Below are 16,358 nucleotides of genomic sequence, written 5' to 3' on the forward strand. Positions count from 1 at the left end.
TGGATCTCCTCTTCCTTGTATCTCATGTTTTCCTCTTTTCTTGATTTTCTCTCTTACATTGGTGGTATACATCCTCCCCTGACTACTTGAGAAAGGGTTCATGGAGATAGTTTTTTTTTTTTTTGGTTGCTTCCATATATGAAAATTTCTTTATCCTCATGCTCAAAGGGACACTTTGGCTGAATGTAGACTTCACTTTAGAAATATGTTTCCTTTTGTATTTTAAGAACATTACTTTACTGACTTCAAATGTTTAACCAGTGTTCCACAAAATTTACAATAGAATTCTAATTTATCCCTTAATTTTCTTTTGTAGGTGTCACAGTTCGAGTGCCTCAAGCAACTACGTATGTTGTAAACAATGGACTAACCCTGGGATCAACAGGACCTCAGCTAACAGTGCATCACCGACCACCACAAGTGCATACTGTAAGTGCTGATGTTTGGCTCCCAAAATTCTCCATGACAAAGCTGTCACGTTATTATAGTTAGCATTTTTTCTTTCAACTAATTACATCAAAAGGAAATGACAGGTCTTCTGTTTTTCCTGCAGGAGGTTATTTTCTTTTTTTCCCCTTCTTCCACCTAATCCAGTTCAAGCCGTAGTTTCTCAGTCTGGTTGTGTGCGACACAGCTCCCTGACTCATGCTGGTATTATGAGCCTTGCGGGCTCCCCCTCAGCTGAGGCAGTCGGTCGCCAGTTATCAGTTGGCCGCTCACAGCAGCCCTCACTGGCTGCCAGTCACTCACAATGGCTGCCGGCCACTCACAATGGCTGCCGGCCACTCATGGCAGCACTCGGTAGCCCCCGGCAGCTTACACCGACTTCCGGCTGCTCACGGCAGCTCAGCTCCAGGGAGAGCCGTTATTCACAATCTTAGCTGTAGAGGGCGCAGCTCACTAGCCCTTGTGGGAATCGAACCGGCGACCTCAGCGTTAGGAACACAGCGCTCCAATCACCTGAGCCACCGTGCCGGCCCTGAAGAAGGTTATTTAAGAAAATAGATCTAACCATTATAAACAAATGATCCCAGGGATGATAGTCATTGAGGATCACTGAGTTTGCTTATGGTTGCTTACAGTGTACAAAAAGAGTAGACAGCTGCGCATATGAGGTGAAATAGACCATTTTCACTCATGGTTAAATTAAAAGGAATATTTTTGAGTATTAAAAAGCATATTTTAAAAAGTATTTTTTTGATGTTCTAACTTTATTCTTTTCCTCAAAACGTTGTACCATTTCTAACTGCTATACTGCCATCACTTTATTGTTTTTGACAATACAATGGTTTTGGGAATTCATTTGTTAAGAGTTAACAGAAAACCGAAGGATTCTCCTTAGATGTTTCCTCCAAAACAATGTCAACTATAAAGCTGTCAAATACTATTACAGTTAGCATTTTTTTTTTATTATCCTGTGACATGATTATAATAGTAGTTGGTATGGTATACAGTGTAAATGGAAATACTGGCTTTATGAGGAGGGGAGGAGATTCAGGCTGGTATCACTTTTTACCAAGCAAAGCATCCTGTTTTTATTACACATAATAATGGTAGCATTTATCGAGTGCTGACGGTGTGCCAAGCACTGTTAATACCTTACACAGGAACCTTTTAGGACTCTTGCTTTCCTTTTTTAAAGTTATGGCAGCTAATGCACAGAGGTTGGGTAACCAGCCCAAGGTCATACCTTGTAAAAACTCATGCTCTTACACCTTGTAAAAACCCATGCTCTTGGGCCTATGTTCTTAATAGCTATTATTTTTATTACCCCACTATAATGAAAAAATTAATATGAATGGAGCACTATATACCAGCCACTCTACTAAGTATTTTACATGTATTTTATTTAATTCTCACTTATTAATCTCTTTGATAGAAAAGGATACCGTGTCACAAAGACGTTAAGTGGTTACTCAGTGTCATTACCCAAACTAGTGTCAGAGTCAGAGCCTTTTTAAAACTCAGGTTGTCTGATCCCAGCACCTCCGCAGTGTTTTCACAGTGCTTCAGTCTGGCCCTACTAGGGTATGTGGCAAATATACCATTACTGTTGAATGCAGCTGCAAATAATTTCTTTCATTCTATATTATTTCAAAAAATATATAGTAAACATCTCTTATTTATACCATAGTTTTGCAAATTTTTTGACCCATCAGAGTTTTTGTTTGTTTTTTTTACCTAATTCCATCCATGTGTGTTGTCTGGGAATAAATTGTGTATCGCACAGGAGGAACATTCTTTTAATTAATTTAAAAAATATTTTTAAATGGCAATTTTCAAATGTACATAAAAGTAGAGAGAATAGTCTAACAATTCCTACATACTCATCTCACATCTTCAACAATTATCAGCGCTTGGCCAGTCTTATTTCATCAATGGTGCCAGCCACTTATTTCCACAATCATGTATACACCAGATTATTTGGAAGCAAATCCCTGATATATTTTCTGTAAGACTTTAGTAAAAACCTCCATTGCAATGGTAAAAATGAAACAAAACAATAACTCAGTTGACTTACTTAGTTTTGGGATATGAGCAGGTTCAGAATCCTAGAATTTTAAGAACGAGAAAGGATATTGCAGGCCATTTAAGCTATTGTCAAACTCCTTAAATGCCTGCGCTCCCTTCAGTCAGGTTCATGGCTTCAGCCATCTTCTCTTAGTTTGCTAGCTATATGTTTGTTTAATGTTTGTTTATTAAAGTCATTAAGTTATATTAGGAAAAAAGATAATTTGAGAGAGGAAATATAGTAACATGGCCAGTATTCATATCATTTCTACTTCTTCAGCTTTCAGGGTTTTATCTTTAAATTTGATTTCTTTTCCTCTAACTTTATATTCATTTTAGCTCTTTAATCTTTGTATGTTGTATCTTTTTCCAGACGTGTATATGAATTTTTTCCACTAGACATGAATTTCAGGAGATTTACATTCCTTGAAATTACCGTGTTTCCTGAAAATAAGATCTAGCCGGACAATCAGCTCTAATGCGTCTTTTGGAGCAGAAATTAATATAAGACTCACTATTATATTATACCTGGTATTATATATGATATGATATAAGACCCAGTATTATATTATATTACAGTATATTAATTATAAGACCCGGTCTTACATTATAGTAAAATAAGACCGTGTTTTATATTAATTTTTGCTCCACAAGATCCATTAGAATGCTTGTCCGACTAGGTCTTATTTTCAGGGAAACACGGTATTCATCATATCCTTTCTGAGCTCCTTCTGTGTGCATGTTTCTGATACTAAGTTGAGAAGGCCTGGAAATTAAAATGATAGCATCATACCATCACAGAATTCACTATTTAGTATATGCAAATTATCCATTTAATGAAATGCATATTAAAACAAATTTTGTTAAGTGAATTTCAGTTGAGGAAACCTTATTTGTTTCATGACTTCCAACCTAAAGTCAATGAGCAATGGTATAGTTCACTTGAAAAAAAAAGTCACTCATATCCCTATTTCCTGGCTCTCACTTGAATCTTTTTTGAAAAAAACGAACACTGTAATTTTAAAACCTAGATATAATAATAACGTCCAGTGTTAGGTAAGGCAGTTTGACTACCTAGGCTTAGTATTCATCCTTTTTCATCATCTGGCTTTAACCTTCTTTTCCAAATACATCTTTTCTTCTTCGCATATCCCATGTCTAAGTGAAAGTTAATACTTGTTTGCCTGTAAGTCTCCTCACTTTCCGATCCCCATGCCTTTACTCGTGCTTTAGCTGTTAGCAAAAAGGTACACGACTTTTTCTGCATTTCTAAATCCCATCTTTCATGGTCTAATTTAAATGTCACCTGTTTCATGCAGACTGACTAAGAACATAATATACATTCATCATTAAATGTGCATTTATTTATAAGAATATGCTTCTGTCTTTATATGGAAAAACAGCTCTAAAATGAAAGTAGAGTTGAATACTCAAATTTCCCATGACAGACTGCCACACATAATTTTTTAAAATGTTACATTATCCTAAAATGAGAATCTGTAGGATAGAGAATTAAATCATGAATTATTTTGTTAGAAATACATGACTATTTCAGTTTCTGTCAAGATGTTTCATCAGCAAGGGCTTTTATTTCCCAAGGAAAACTCAGTATTGTAGGTCTAGAAACTATAGCAGGTGTTACCTCAGCACCGTTGTTTGGGGCATGATTGGTTACAAATCACCAAATCAGACTTGTTAAATGTAGTATGATATTTGGTATTTCCCAGTATTCTTGATATAAAATGATTTCGCTTTTGATATAATGTGATCTCAAGGATGTTTTAGTTCTGGCTCAGAAACCGTCCTTTCTTAGGTCATTATAAATCAACTTGACTCTCTTGTTAGGAGCCCCCACGCCCTGTGCACCCAGCACCCTTACCAGAAGCCCCACAACCACAGCGTCTGCCCCCAGAAGCTGCCAGCACATCTCTGCCTCAGAAGCCACACTTGAAGTTAGCACGAGTTCAGAGTCAAAATGGCATTGTACTGTCATGGAGTGTCCTGGAAGTGGATCGAAGCTGTGCCACTGTTGACAGCTACCATCTCTATGCTTACCACGAGGAACCCAGTGCCACTGTGCCCTCGCAGTGGAAAAAGATTGGAGAGGTAAAGGCACTTCCTTTGCCCATGGCATGCACTCTCACCCAGTTTGTATCTGGCAGCAAATACTACTTTGCAGTACGAGCCAAGGATATTTATGGACGTTTTGGACCTTTCTGTGATCCTCAGTCAACAGATGTGATCTCTTCTTCCCAGAGCAGTTAAACCTTGGAGCCTTTATCTCTTCCTCTTTGAAAAGTTCCACTTTTTGGTCATGTTTTAATCTTGTGCATGATACCCATTGTCAAATCCACATTGTGCAAGATTTCTTGGACAGATGTGTATATACACTACATTTGTTTATAATCAGAGTAAAATAAACTTAGCCCATAAAGCAAGTATCTTTTCCTGGACAATTCAAGCTTCAAGGTTTTGAAATGTAAATGTGTACCTTTCTTTCTTTAGTTTTGAGGCTAGGGGATATGTGTGGGTGTTTGTGTGTTTTTTGTTTTTCTCCCCTATTTATATGTTTATTGCAGTGGAATCTCCATTTTCATTCTCAGATTTACCTCTCTTCCAATATAAAATAGGTAGATGAAAGAATCTGAGGTATGTATCCTGCGTGATTCTGCTTCTAAGGGATCTGTAGATTTTCATAGTTAAATGATTTAAACAGAATCCAAATAAAACCCAAAGAAAGAAATAAAAGGCAAAATGGATAAATAGTTTAAAATAGGTTACTTTGAACACAGGAAAGCATCTGTTCATCTTTTGTTTCTTCTGGGTTGTTAATTAGGTGGGAAAAAAACCTGCAATGGCCCCTCCCTTTCCTAATGTGGCTTTTACATTTATTTTGTGCCTTAAAGATTAACTACAAAAATAAACATGGCCATTTGTCCATTGTTTACTCTTCCCCTTCAGCCTTTCACTCTTCATCTTCCCTTTGTCACAAAATATAGCACACTCCCCTGCTGCTTTGTTTGCAACTTTGATGGCTTGTAGTCGGAAGCGTTCTAGTTAGGAAGTCTAGAGATTTTTGCTGGGTCATTGTACTGTCACGTTACGTGTGAAGTTTGATTGATGCTGAAGAAAGCCTACAGATTGCCAAAGTGGAAATGCTCCAAACCTTCCTTTCACTTTCAGAAAATGAAACCATAATGAGAATTAAAGTTTCTATGAATCAGATTTGCCAAGCAACTATGTAGAAGTTAATCATTCTAGGACTAATGATGATGGTAAAGAAGTTGCCAGTGTCATGCCAATGAAAATTTCAAAAGGGAGATACCTTCTAGATGTATATGAACACCTATCTATATCTGCATGTATATATGTTTTTACCTGCAGGGGTTGCAATGTTGATTATGTGTTCAAGATCATTCCTGTCTACTGAATAGAAAGCCCATGTTCAAAATTGTTCCTATTGGCTGGTTTTATGGTCATGTGGTAACAATTTGCTTACCTAGCCTAAAAAAGGTTACCTTGGTGAATGTTTTTATTTATATTCACTAATCCTTTTTTTGAAGCTTTCATAGCATTGTATAGTCAGGTGAAGAAAGCCCAGTAGAATGAAAACAGCTTATTATTTTAGCCTACATTATGTTTTCTGTCAAAGAAAAAATTTCTCAGATAGTATCTGAATCCTAAAAATAGATGTACTACAGTAAAATAAAACTTTTTATTCCAGATAATGGAAGGAAGGTACAAGGAACAATTGTAATTATTTAAGGAGAAAGCATATTGTAAGATGGTCTGCTCAAATTAGCCTGCCATGGAATTTATAGGCAACAGCTATATTGGATTTACTGAAAGGTGCAAGGCTAGAATTCTAGACTTTTATTTGGGGCACGATTTAATATTGATGAGCACTTTTTGTTTGGTTTGTTTCTTCTGGGAAAGAGAAGGGAGGACTAAACTAGAAATAGCTACTGATTATACTTTTTTGTAGCAGTTCACACCCCATGGTACCTTTTTATTTCATGGTACCTTTTCTCAAAGTATTACAAATAAGCTTGATTATCCCATTTTGGGAATGCAAGTTTGGTACATTTTTACCCTGACAATACTTGTGTAAGTATTGCCTTGTTGGAAATCATGGGAACTTTTGATATTTCAACCCAAAATATAGAATGTTTATATGGCATTTAATGGTAACAGTGATGTTTGTTACTCTCTACTTTGCACTTCGTCAGAGTAATTTTCACCCTGTTTTAAGTGTGAGTAAGCCTCTTTTCCAAATTATGCTATTGCCAGTAAATTTATAAATTACAAAGACAGCATCTGTTGTTAACAGTTAACTTGATGAGGTAACTATATCTCTCTTATTTCACTGGACTCCCTTTTTAAAATACGCAGAATATTGTGTGCTGTTTAACACAGTAGAAGTTAATGAGAGAAGTGAAGAGTAAAACTTTCTTCCTTGAAAGGTGTTTATTGGGATACCATTTGCCTCACAGAGGGATGTGCCCCACTCTCTCCACCCCCATTGTTGGGTAATAAATGAAAAGTTTAATTGAAAAAAAAGTCCTAGAGTAAGGAGCTTAGAATCTTTGGGTAGGTCTATCTCTCTGCAGAACTCTTTAGGCAGGCTGCACCATACAGTTAGTTCTCTTAACTGTAATGCATAAGCGTTAACTTAGTTTTTTGTTGTTTGCTCTTTCGCTTACATTTTCTAAACTATCATTTATGCAGCAAGGTGAGTGTTAATATTGCATGATATGCATTTATCTTGTTCCACGAATTTTCCAGTACTGTAACAGATTAACAAACAATGCCTGTGGTGTCCTCCTCTCGCTTTTATACACGTGATCTTATAACTCAGTAGAATACTGCAAAGACCTTCCAAGTGTTCTCACCGACTTTTCTCCTTGGGCTATTTCAGTATCGTATGATTCATTTGTTATTTTATCATTGACCCATCATGGACCCATTGGCCCATTTTATTCTAATTTCCAAAACACCATGTCCCAGTATTAGATTATTGCAAATAACTGTATCTAAAACCAGTGTATGATTCTGCCTTCCTTACTGGGCAAATGATGCCCTTTTGCTCTTTTCGTTTTCTTTTTTTTACATTTTGGGATTAGAACAATTCTTAAAAGGTGTTTTGTTAGTGTGGCAGACTTAATGTAATTCTTAAAATTTATTCCCCAGCCAATGGGGAGGAATAGGACAATACAGTTTTATCATGCTAAATAAATTGTTTTTTTTTTACTTTGTAGAGTCAGCTAAAGTAACCATCATTTATATTTAAATGCTATCTTTTTTTAAGTTTTGTTTGTAAATAAGGTAACTGGGCAATCAAACGTTTACTTTTTGGGGATTCTGGGTTTAGTATTTCATCAGCCATTTCAAAATTAAATATAAAAATAAATCCTTTGTAGGAAACTTGCTTTCTGATTTTCTTTATTGCAGTTGAAAGTGTAAATAATAAGGCAATGTAAGACCTTCCTAATGTCTAATTTAAACTGGGCTATAGCAAGTTGCCCTATTTTTATTAGATTTTAAAGGTTTTGTGGGTTTTTTGTTTTTGTTTTTGTTTTTTTCTTTTCTAAATGTACAGTAGACTGGCGTCTGTATAAGTGTTAACTGTAGTGGGATTTTGTCCAGCAAGCCTGAAATTTATACTTTGAAATAAACTACTGGGTTTTTAACATTCTGTGTACTCTGATTTATTCTGATTATTGTCAGCCCTTGTGTTGCTTTCTTTTGAAAGTCTCACCTTTTTAAAAATCACCTATTAGACTGTACGATACGGTTTATTTAACTCCTTTAGCACTACCACAGCGCCCAAACCACACACAATACAATTCTCTAACTTTGAAAGAAAAATTGTTATGCAGAGTTGCTTCCACATTGTGCTGCTTTTCACTAATGAGGGGCAACAAAATTAAGGTTTGCTCTATCGTGTGCCTAGCCTGTACCACAGAAAGGCTCAGCTGAGAGTTGTTGATGCCCAGAAAAATCACTAACTGCACTTCTATTAGAGATTCCTTTGAAAACACAGCTCCACCTTTCCCTAGGGCTTTGTCTTTAAGCAGATCCAGCCGGGGGGGAGGGGAAAGAGCACGGAGGAGCACAGGTTCTTAGGAGCCAGGCCTGAAAGGCACTCTCAGATCCCATTGGCAAGAACTCATCACGGGGCAGACCTGCCTAGGAACCTCGGATGAGTGTTCTGCATGGCCAGGCCTGAAGGGAGAATATGGATTGTGGTGAGTGAGGGAGCAGATTCTGCCATACCCTCGTATAGAAGCTCGTATGCTGAAACCTGCTATTGTTGGTCATATATAATGTTTGTTTTACAGTGCTTGCTACAGTGAATGCTTGTTACCTACAAACTCAGCAGTGGGAAATGAAAGTAACAGACTAATACATTTTATTAAGGCTAATTTTGAATGGAAAAACAGCTAAAATAGTGCCTTTGGTATCTTGCAGCTTTCTAGTCCCTCTTCATTTTATGTCAGGGTTCAAAATTGGTTTCATGGTGATAAAATCAAAGTTGTAGGCCTCCGGCATGCCCTCATGGAGCGTTTTGTTGAAGCGGTTCCAGTGAAAAACAGGGAGGCCGCCCTGTACTGTGGGGCCACTAATGGCATATGCTGTGTACTGTGATGCTAAGTAGATATCTGCCACCTAGAAAGAGAAGGGGGAGGGGGAACATTTTAGAAATGTTGGAAGAAACTTGACTAAATCCCTGTTTTTTATTTTTCTCTCCTGTCCTTTTTCCAAAGTCACAATATTAGCCCCTTTAAAACAATCTTGCGAGCTTCCACAATATACGCTTTTCTGTATCCATTTGGCATTCAAATATGAATTGACTAGTAGAAGGGTATTAACCACATAGCCCAAAGTGTCAGATCTATACTCAGATTACTCAGAATTCTAGCTCCAACATTTATTTTAAAATAACTCTCTCTGACTCAGTTTTCTCATTTGAGAAGTAGGCTAACAACCTTATTTCACAGAAAAGTTGTCATGAGGTTTACTGAGAGCAAATGCTGGGAGCAGTGCTAGAAAATATTAATTCCTCAAAAGTTGTTATTAATCAGGACAGTAACAAGAGTTATAAAGTGGAATTCAATATCAAAAATGAGGTCCGTGGTTCTCAAAAACACCTAAACACTGGATAGCAGCAGATCTTAACCTTAGAGGGGAAAGAAGAAAATGTCTCATAACTTCTGATTTTCCCTGTATTCAATATGGCTACAGAGAAATTATATATATATTTTTTTGAGAAATTATATTTTTAAAGTATATCCTCAACAGAAACTTTTTTGATGCAAAACTGGCAGGCTCCTTTTTCCAGAAGAAAGTAAAATTTGAAAAATGGCAGCTTGACTTGGATGGATTCTCCTAGGTAAGGCAGCAGAGGTAATTTGCCTGTATACTGGATTGGATATAACACTTTTCAGAGACTTTATTAAATGTTTGCAAATACCATTGAAAACAAATAAATACAAAGACATTGATTGGGGCTTCATGTGTGTCAATGTCTATCATGTCTATCCATTTACTGTTTTTTTTTTTTTTTTTTTTTTTTTTTTTTTTTTTACATTATACAACATATTGAGAGTAATTAAGGCTAAAGTTTTGCCATCACATAGCTAAAAAGTACGGTGAGTTGGAACTCAGACTACTCTAATAAAGCATCTCCTATTTAGGCATTAGATAGAAAAAATGTTGAATGGTTTGCATTCTTACAGTTTCAGAGCTGAAGATAGAACAGTTAACTCCACGTCTAACAGATTTCTTCTAGAATTTAGGATGGGTTGCAAGTGAGAAGACACATGCCCAAAGAAAAATGTGAAAGAATGCAGTAGAATGATTCTCTCAATTATCTAAAATGGCTAACTCAGACCTTTGGACACCAGTAGTGTCTAGGTAAATTTTTAACAACCAGCTCTCTGGTTGGGGAAAAAAATGCCCTGATTTGCACTGTTTGCTGATTTCCATGGTGTAAATACTCCCACCACGGCTGATTTCAAGCTATCACCACAAAGTTAACTGATTTTATTTTAACTGGGTCTCACAAGCCTGTATGAGCTGGCTTCAAACCACCACTGCAAACATACTACTTACAAGACACATTACGCACTTATCAATTCTAACATAGTAAAAACCCGTTAGTTCTCTGGCATCTGATCCAATACTTGTTCCTTCAGCTAAATTCAATTTCTGTTTACTGTGAAATCCCACTGCTCTCAGTAATACGGCCTTTGGACTTTGGGTCAGTCTGGTAAAACTTTAGACATCACCATTATCATCGTAGTGTATATATTTTCAAATAACCCACGAAGTACTATTCTAAACATTTTATAGATATTAAATGCTTACTTTTCACAACAACCTTATGAGGCAAGTACTGTTGCTTCTATTTTACAGATGAGGACACGGAAGCATTACAAGATTATGTGATTTACTAGTAACTGGCAGAGCACGAACTTGAAGATAGGCAATGGGAACCATCACCAGAACAAAGCAGAATCCTGAATTGAGTGAATTTTCAGAAATATTGTGCTTTATGCCACAAAAAACTTTGCAGCTTTGCCTTTGAATAGGCGTAGGTGCTGGTGGAATAGTTATGGTGACCATGGAAAAAAGAAAAAAAAGCCAGGCTACCTTTGTGTCATAGCAACCTCCCGGACTTGGGTTACGTGGGTTCAGGTCCTCACGGCAGCATATGGTATTGCACGGATCACCCTTACTGTAAGGATCTTCCTTATAATCTAGGAAACAGAGATGGCGACAAGAGTGAGCACTGGCTATTCTGAGATAACACGTATCCACAGAAAGCTTTTAGGACCTGGTAAAGCCTAGGTGATCAGAGAACATATACCCCAGAGGCCTCTTCAGCCCAGCCTGCTCCCAGATACAGAAGTCTCCTTTGGCTTGTACTAGGAAGGAGTAACTGCAAGTCCCCTGCTCCAGGCCCAGCCTGCTCAGTGAAGAGTGCATGGAGGAGAGAGAACAGGATAAATGGGCATCAATTTTTTGTTAACAAAATAAATACAAATTTGACTTTGATACTGTTCATCAAATATATTTCTGAATAATTTTTGTTTTACTGGCTGCTTTTGTCCTTGGAAGGAAACCTGTGTTTGGGGATGAGGGGTTGGTTAAAAAAAAAGTACCCTATATGAGTTATTTCTTTTGTGTTTTACATATAATTTTTTCAATTAAAAAAAATCTGTAGAATCTTCCCTTTCATTTTATAAAGGACCAATTCTATTTGTTGAGTATAAAATACGTATAGTATTAATAGAACACTAAATACTTAATTCAATAACTTCTTATAATTCCTTCTAGTACAGAGATGATAAACTTACATGGATTCTTTATCCATGGGGAAGAAAATGAGTTTTGAAGAATGATTCTTGAGAAATGTGCTACGTACTGTTGTATCGCATGATATATTTCATGGATGCCATATCAGTCACTTTCCCTTGGTCACGCCGGAAGATTTTGGCTCGTGGAGCCAGGTCATAAGAGTAGTCCAAACCCAGCTTCTGAACTAACATTGGATAGCCACTCCAGTTGAAGATTTTTTCGTGGAAAGGAATGTTGTAGGAGGGCCAGTACCCTGATTTGGAATGGAAGGGAAGGAAAGGTGGAATTGACGGGGAGGGAGATAGAAAAGGAGAGAGGGAACAAAAGAAATGTTATTAATGATAGTCTTTTTGAAATCTGGCACAGGTGTGTATTTGCAAAATGATATTACATAGAAAATAAAACTTTGACTGTGAACCCTGGCGGTCAAACCAATCCTTATAAATTACAGAATTGGTGTACCACTACATTATTCCACTGGGGGAAAAAGCATCAGAATTCTTACCAAAAATTCTTAAAGCAATCGATTAAGCAGAAACATAACCTTATTGTTTATAGAGCAAAAGGAAGTCTAACACAAAGTGGTCTGGGGAGCTCATGTAAGTGGACCTGGTTAGTGAAATAGCTGGTTTCCCAATGTGGCCCTAATGGAATCTGCCAGGTGCCAGGCATGGGAGAGTGGAAGACCCCAGTGCTGCTGGGGATCAGGAAACCTGAATTCTAGGCTCACGGCTGAATAACTAGATCCCAGGCAGTTAACCTTTCTTTTTCTTTTTTTTTTAAGTGGTGGGAGGAAAAAGGAGAGTCCATAATACAAGGGCATTGGAGATGATCTTGAAGGTTCCAGCAGGCTTTCAACTCCTTTGACTCTAAGCGTTCATAAAGGCTCAGCTTCATTCAAAGCCTCAGAGTGTGCCAAAGCCATAGAGCCCTTAGTCACTAAGCATGGACCGCGTGACAGCTCTAGTAAAACCAACATTTCAGGCACTTCCCAGATTTTAGTGGCCCGGATAATTGCCTATAGGATAGTCAGTGAACTTCAGGACATCTCCACCATTCAGAGATTAATTTCCTAGCCCCATATTCTCTCGGCCCTTCTCTGCATTTCTCCCTTCTTACAGTTTTATAGGATTCCCTATTCAGGGGTGAGGTTATTGAGACAAAACAAATAAGACATTCGACCTTGCCGATTCTGGGAGCCAGGGCCAGCATGAAGTAGAACCGAGATAAAGACAACGTTGAAATTACAGGCTAAAATCCCATTTATTGCTACAACATATCTGGGTTGTATAGACTTGGGTGTTAAAGTGCCTGGATCTGCAGCTTGGTTCTGCCATTATTAGGTATGTGACCTTAGACAAACAGTGTTTGCCCAAAAATAAGACCTAGCTGGGCAATCAGCTCTAATACGTCTTTTGGAGCAAAAATTAATATAAGACCCTGTCTTATTTTACTATAAGACTGAGTCTTTATGATATTTAATATAATTAATATAATATAATATAACACCAGGTCTTATATTAATTTTTGCTCCAAAAGATGCATTAGAGCTGATGGTCCAGCTAGGTCTTATTTTGGGGGAAATATGGAATTACTTAACCTCTCTGTGCCTCAGTTTCTTCATCTATAAAATGAACAATGATAGTACTTACCTTAAAAGAATGACTATGGACACTAAATGAATTCAAACAGATGGAGTGCTTACAATAGTGTCTAATACTTGTTGAGCATTAGATGGATATTAACTATAATTACATTTCTCTATGTGAACATCTCAAAAACAGCTGCTTTATACTTCACATTTTCATAAAGTTTCATGATTTACAAAAGCATTTAAAATAGTGTGTCTTGTATCATTTCACAATTGCCTGATGATGTATAAGTATTACCATCCCTCCTTAAAAAAGGAAGAAACAGAAGTTCAGACAGGTCAAATGCCTTTCTTCTGATTAAAAGCACCTATAGACATACCACAGCTACTTTCAAATGGTAGGAGATTTTCAGGACTTTTTTTTTTTAATGCCTAAATGATATCACTCAATTATTTGGACAAATCACATGTTTCTAAGTCTCTTTTCCTTGGAATAAAATGGTAACAATACTACTTATCTGGAGATAAGTTACGAAGATCAAGCAAGAGAACACAAGTAAAAGGTCCAGAAGAGTGTCTGATATACAGTAGACACTCAGTGAATTTAAGTCTCTGTTCTTTCATCCTCTGGCAAAAAAGAAAAAAAACTACAGACAGATCAGCATGAGCTTTTTTTTAGTCTCAGGGTAGTTTACTTCATGGATCTACGAAGGGCATTACAGAGAACCTGAATCTACTATTCTATAATCAGCTACGCTCCAGAAGAAAAGCCGTGGATAACCAGCCCACTTTCACCAGCATCGCCCTCTGGAGGCATGCTGTTACTGTCAAGCTCGTAGGAGCTGGATGGACCAGCCTTCAAGGTCAGACCACTAGGGTCTCAGTACTGAATTGCCATGCTAACCAAGTAACCGACTAATGATTTGACTTCCCAGGTGAATTTTCCTACAAGAGAAGAAGGAAGGTCTGCTACTTCGTAGGATCTAATCTGCTTGACAATTGACGTTTCCACTTTAATTCTGTTTTATGAAGATTATGTGCATTTAGTCGGTGTGAGCCATTCCCCCGATGGATGGCTCACTCCAGGTGTCATTACAAAATCGATTTGGGGAACTAAGGCTCAGGCCCTGATCCCCAGGGTCCATACCTTATCTTGGTTTTGTTCCTGCTTATCTATCAGCTGATCTATTTCAGTAGTTTCCTAAGTCTCCTGTCTTCTCCCTGACCTGTAGTCTATTTTCCCTTTTCAGAAACTCCCACATCCTAAAGGATAAAGGCTAAACTGCTTTGCAGGATATACAAGGTTGATATTTTTCCTTCACTACCTACCTTCCTCTTCACAGCCTTTCCCTCCAGCTGTCTTGGGCTAATAGTTTCTCAGTCACACCACAGTTTTCATGCGTCCATTTGTTTGACCCTGTTCCCTTGTCAAATTAGTGAGCTCCTTTTTGGGCCTTTAAACCTCCACTCAGACATCATCTTCCCTTTTATTTATTCAACAAATATTCAGTGATGACTTACTGTGTGTGCCAAGCACGATGTTTGACGCAGGATAACACTACTCGCTATGTGTCAGCAATGCGCTCAAGAATTTGCAAGAATTATCTTAATTGTCGTTACAACCCTGTGAAATAGTAAAGGTCTGCAATCCCACATCCAGAAATTCATGGGGGCTAGATGTGTTTTAGAATTCAGGGTTTTTCAAATTTTAGAGCAGCAATGGAATGCGTGTGTTAGATAGGGCATTGCAGTCTCTGTGGGGAGCACCTCATAATCAAAGATACTGATATTACCGTAGCCTCATGTATAAATAGTCTCCCTAGAGGAGAGCAAATAAACACTATAAATAGACAGTTCAAGTTAGCTTTTGCTACCAAACAAGTTCAGATCAGGTCATATTTTGCTACCAACGGAGCTAGGACAAAAACAAACAAATAACATTTGGTTTTAGAGTTTTGAGGTTTTGAGATTATTTAAAACTTACAACTAAGTGACCGTGGACCTGTACCATTACCATTGTGTTTTACAGATGAAAAAAGTGAGGCTTGGAGAGAGTAAATCATTTGCCTGAGATTTTGAGGAGCAGAGGTTCGAGGCAGTGTGACTCCAAAACCTGGGCTTCCATGCCTGGGCTACATTCTTGCCCCCCAGAACTGCCTTCTCGGACCCCTCCAACTCACAACGGCTCCCTCTTTGGTTTCGCCACTGGGCTTGGTGAAACCTGGTCATGCCAGAGCTTCTCACCACTCTTCACTTTCTAGGTTCTAATGGCTGCTTTATGTGGTCTTGCTTCCCTTACTAGGCTGCGAGTTCGTAAAGATCAGGGATTTTGTACCTGCATCTGCTTCTCCAGTCCGTGGGCCAGCGTAGCACTCCCATAAATATTTACTGACTTGAACTAAAAGCTTAACTTGGGAACCCAGGAGAGGAGGTAATATGACAGCTGTGAGAAGTCATAAGATCACGAATGCCTCCTTTGTCCCAATCTACCACATGAGAAAGAGCCTGAGGTGCAGGTTTTACACGTTGTGCTGGACGTGGTAATTCCTTCCCAGTATAACGAGCTACGGCATTCCCATCCTGTTGTCCCAGCACACCCTCCCTCATCAGACATGCACACAGCAACGTTCCCCACCGTAAACGCAGACATACATTCCAACTTCTAGCATGAAGAAAGTACCTTCCCGTAGGACGTCAGTTTGTTCAGAATATTCTACATACGAAGGAATTTGCTCCACAATGTACAGAGTGCCTGGGTCAAGACCGCACTTCAGCTTTACCTTCTTCAGGTCCAGGACCATGTATTGATTGTTATAGGTGCCTGAAATATCGGGAGACATGAAGCAGGCCATGGGTATGGCTTTACAGGTTCACGAGAACTCTGAACATAGGT

At 38.0% G+C, this 16,358-nt stretch overlaps 2 protein-coding genes across 4 annotated transcripts in view; one reads left to right on the forward strand and one right to left on the reverse strand.

The window, feature by feature from the left end:
* The window catches only part of ATF7IP (activating transcription factor 7 interacting protein), a 107,910-nt gene extending 99,707 nt beyond the window's left edge, over window positions 1-8,203 (forward strand). For all 3 annotated transcript variants that reach the window (XM_033116266.1, XM_033116268.1, XM_033116267.1), the window contains exons 14-15: window positions 317-429; window positions 4,357-8,203. In XM_033116266.1, coding sequence (XP_032972157.1) covers window positions 317-429; window positions 4,357-4,776 — 533 coding nt within the window. In that variant the 3' untranslated portion in view covers window positions 4,777-8,203. The remainder of the gene's footprint in view (window positions 1-316; window positions 430-4,356) is intronic.
* Window positions 8,204-8,900: 697 nt separating this feature from the next.
* The window catches only part of PLBD1 (phospholipase B domain containing 1), a 55,623-nt gene continuing 48,165 nt past the window's right edge, over window positions 8,901-16,358 (reverse strand). Inside the window, exons 8-11 of the mRNA XM_033116269.1 lie at window positions 16,146-16,286; window positions 11,942-12,127; window positions 11,167-11,273; window positions 8,901-9,180 (exon numbers count right to left, since the gene is read on the reverse strand). Coding sequence (XP_032972160.1) covers window positions 8,998-9,180; window positions 11,167-11,273; window positions 11,942-12,127; window positions 16,146-16,286 — 617 coding nt within the window. The 3' untranslated portion in view covers window positions 8,901-8,997. The remainder of the gene's footprint in view (window positions 9,181-11,166; window positions 11,274-11,941; window positions 12,128-16,145; window positions 16,287-16,358) is intronic.

This window comes from Rhinolophus ferrumequinum, chromosome 10 (assembly GCF_004115265.2).
Source record: "Rhinolophus ferrumequinum isolate MPI-CBG mRhiFer1 chromosome 10, mRhiFer1_v1.p, whole genome shotgun sequence".
NCBI classification, from domain to species: domain Eukaryota; kingdom Metazoa; phylum Chordata; class Mammalia; order Chiroptera; family Rhinolophidae; genus Rhinolophus; species Rhinolophus ferrumequinum.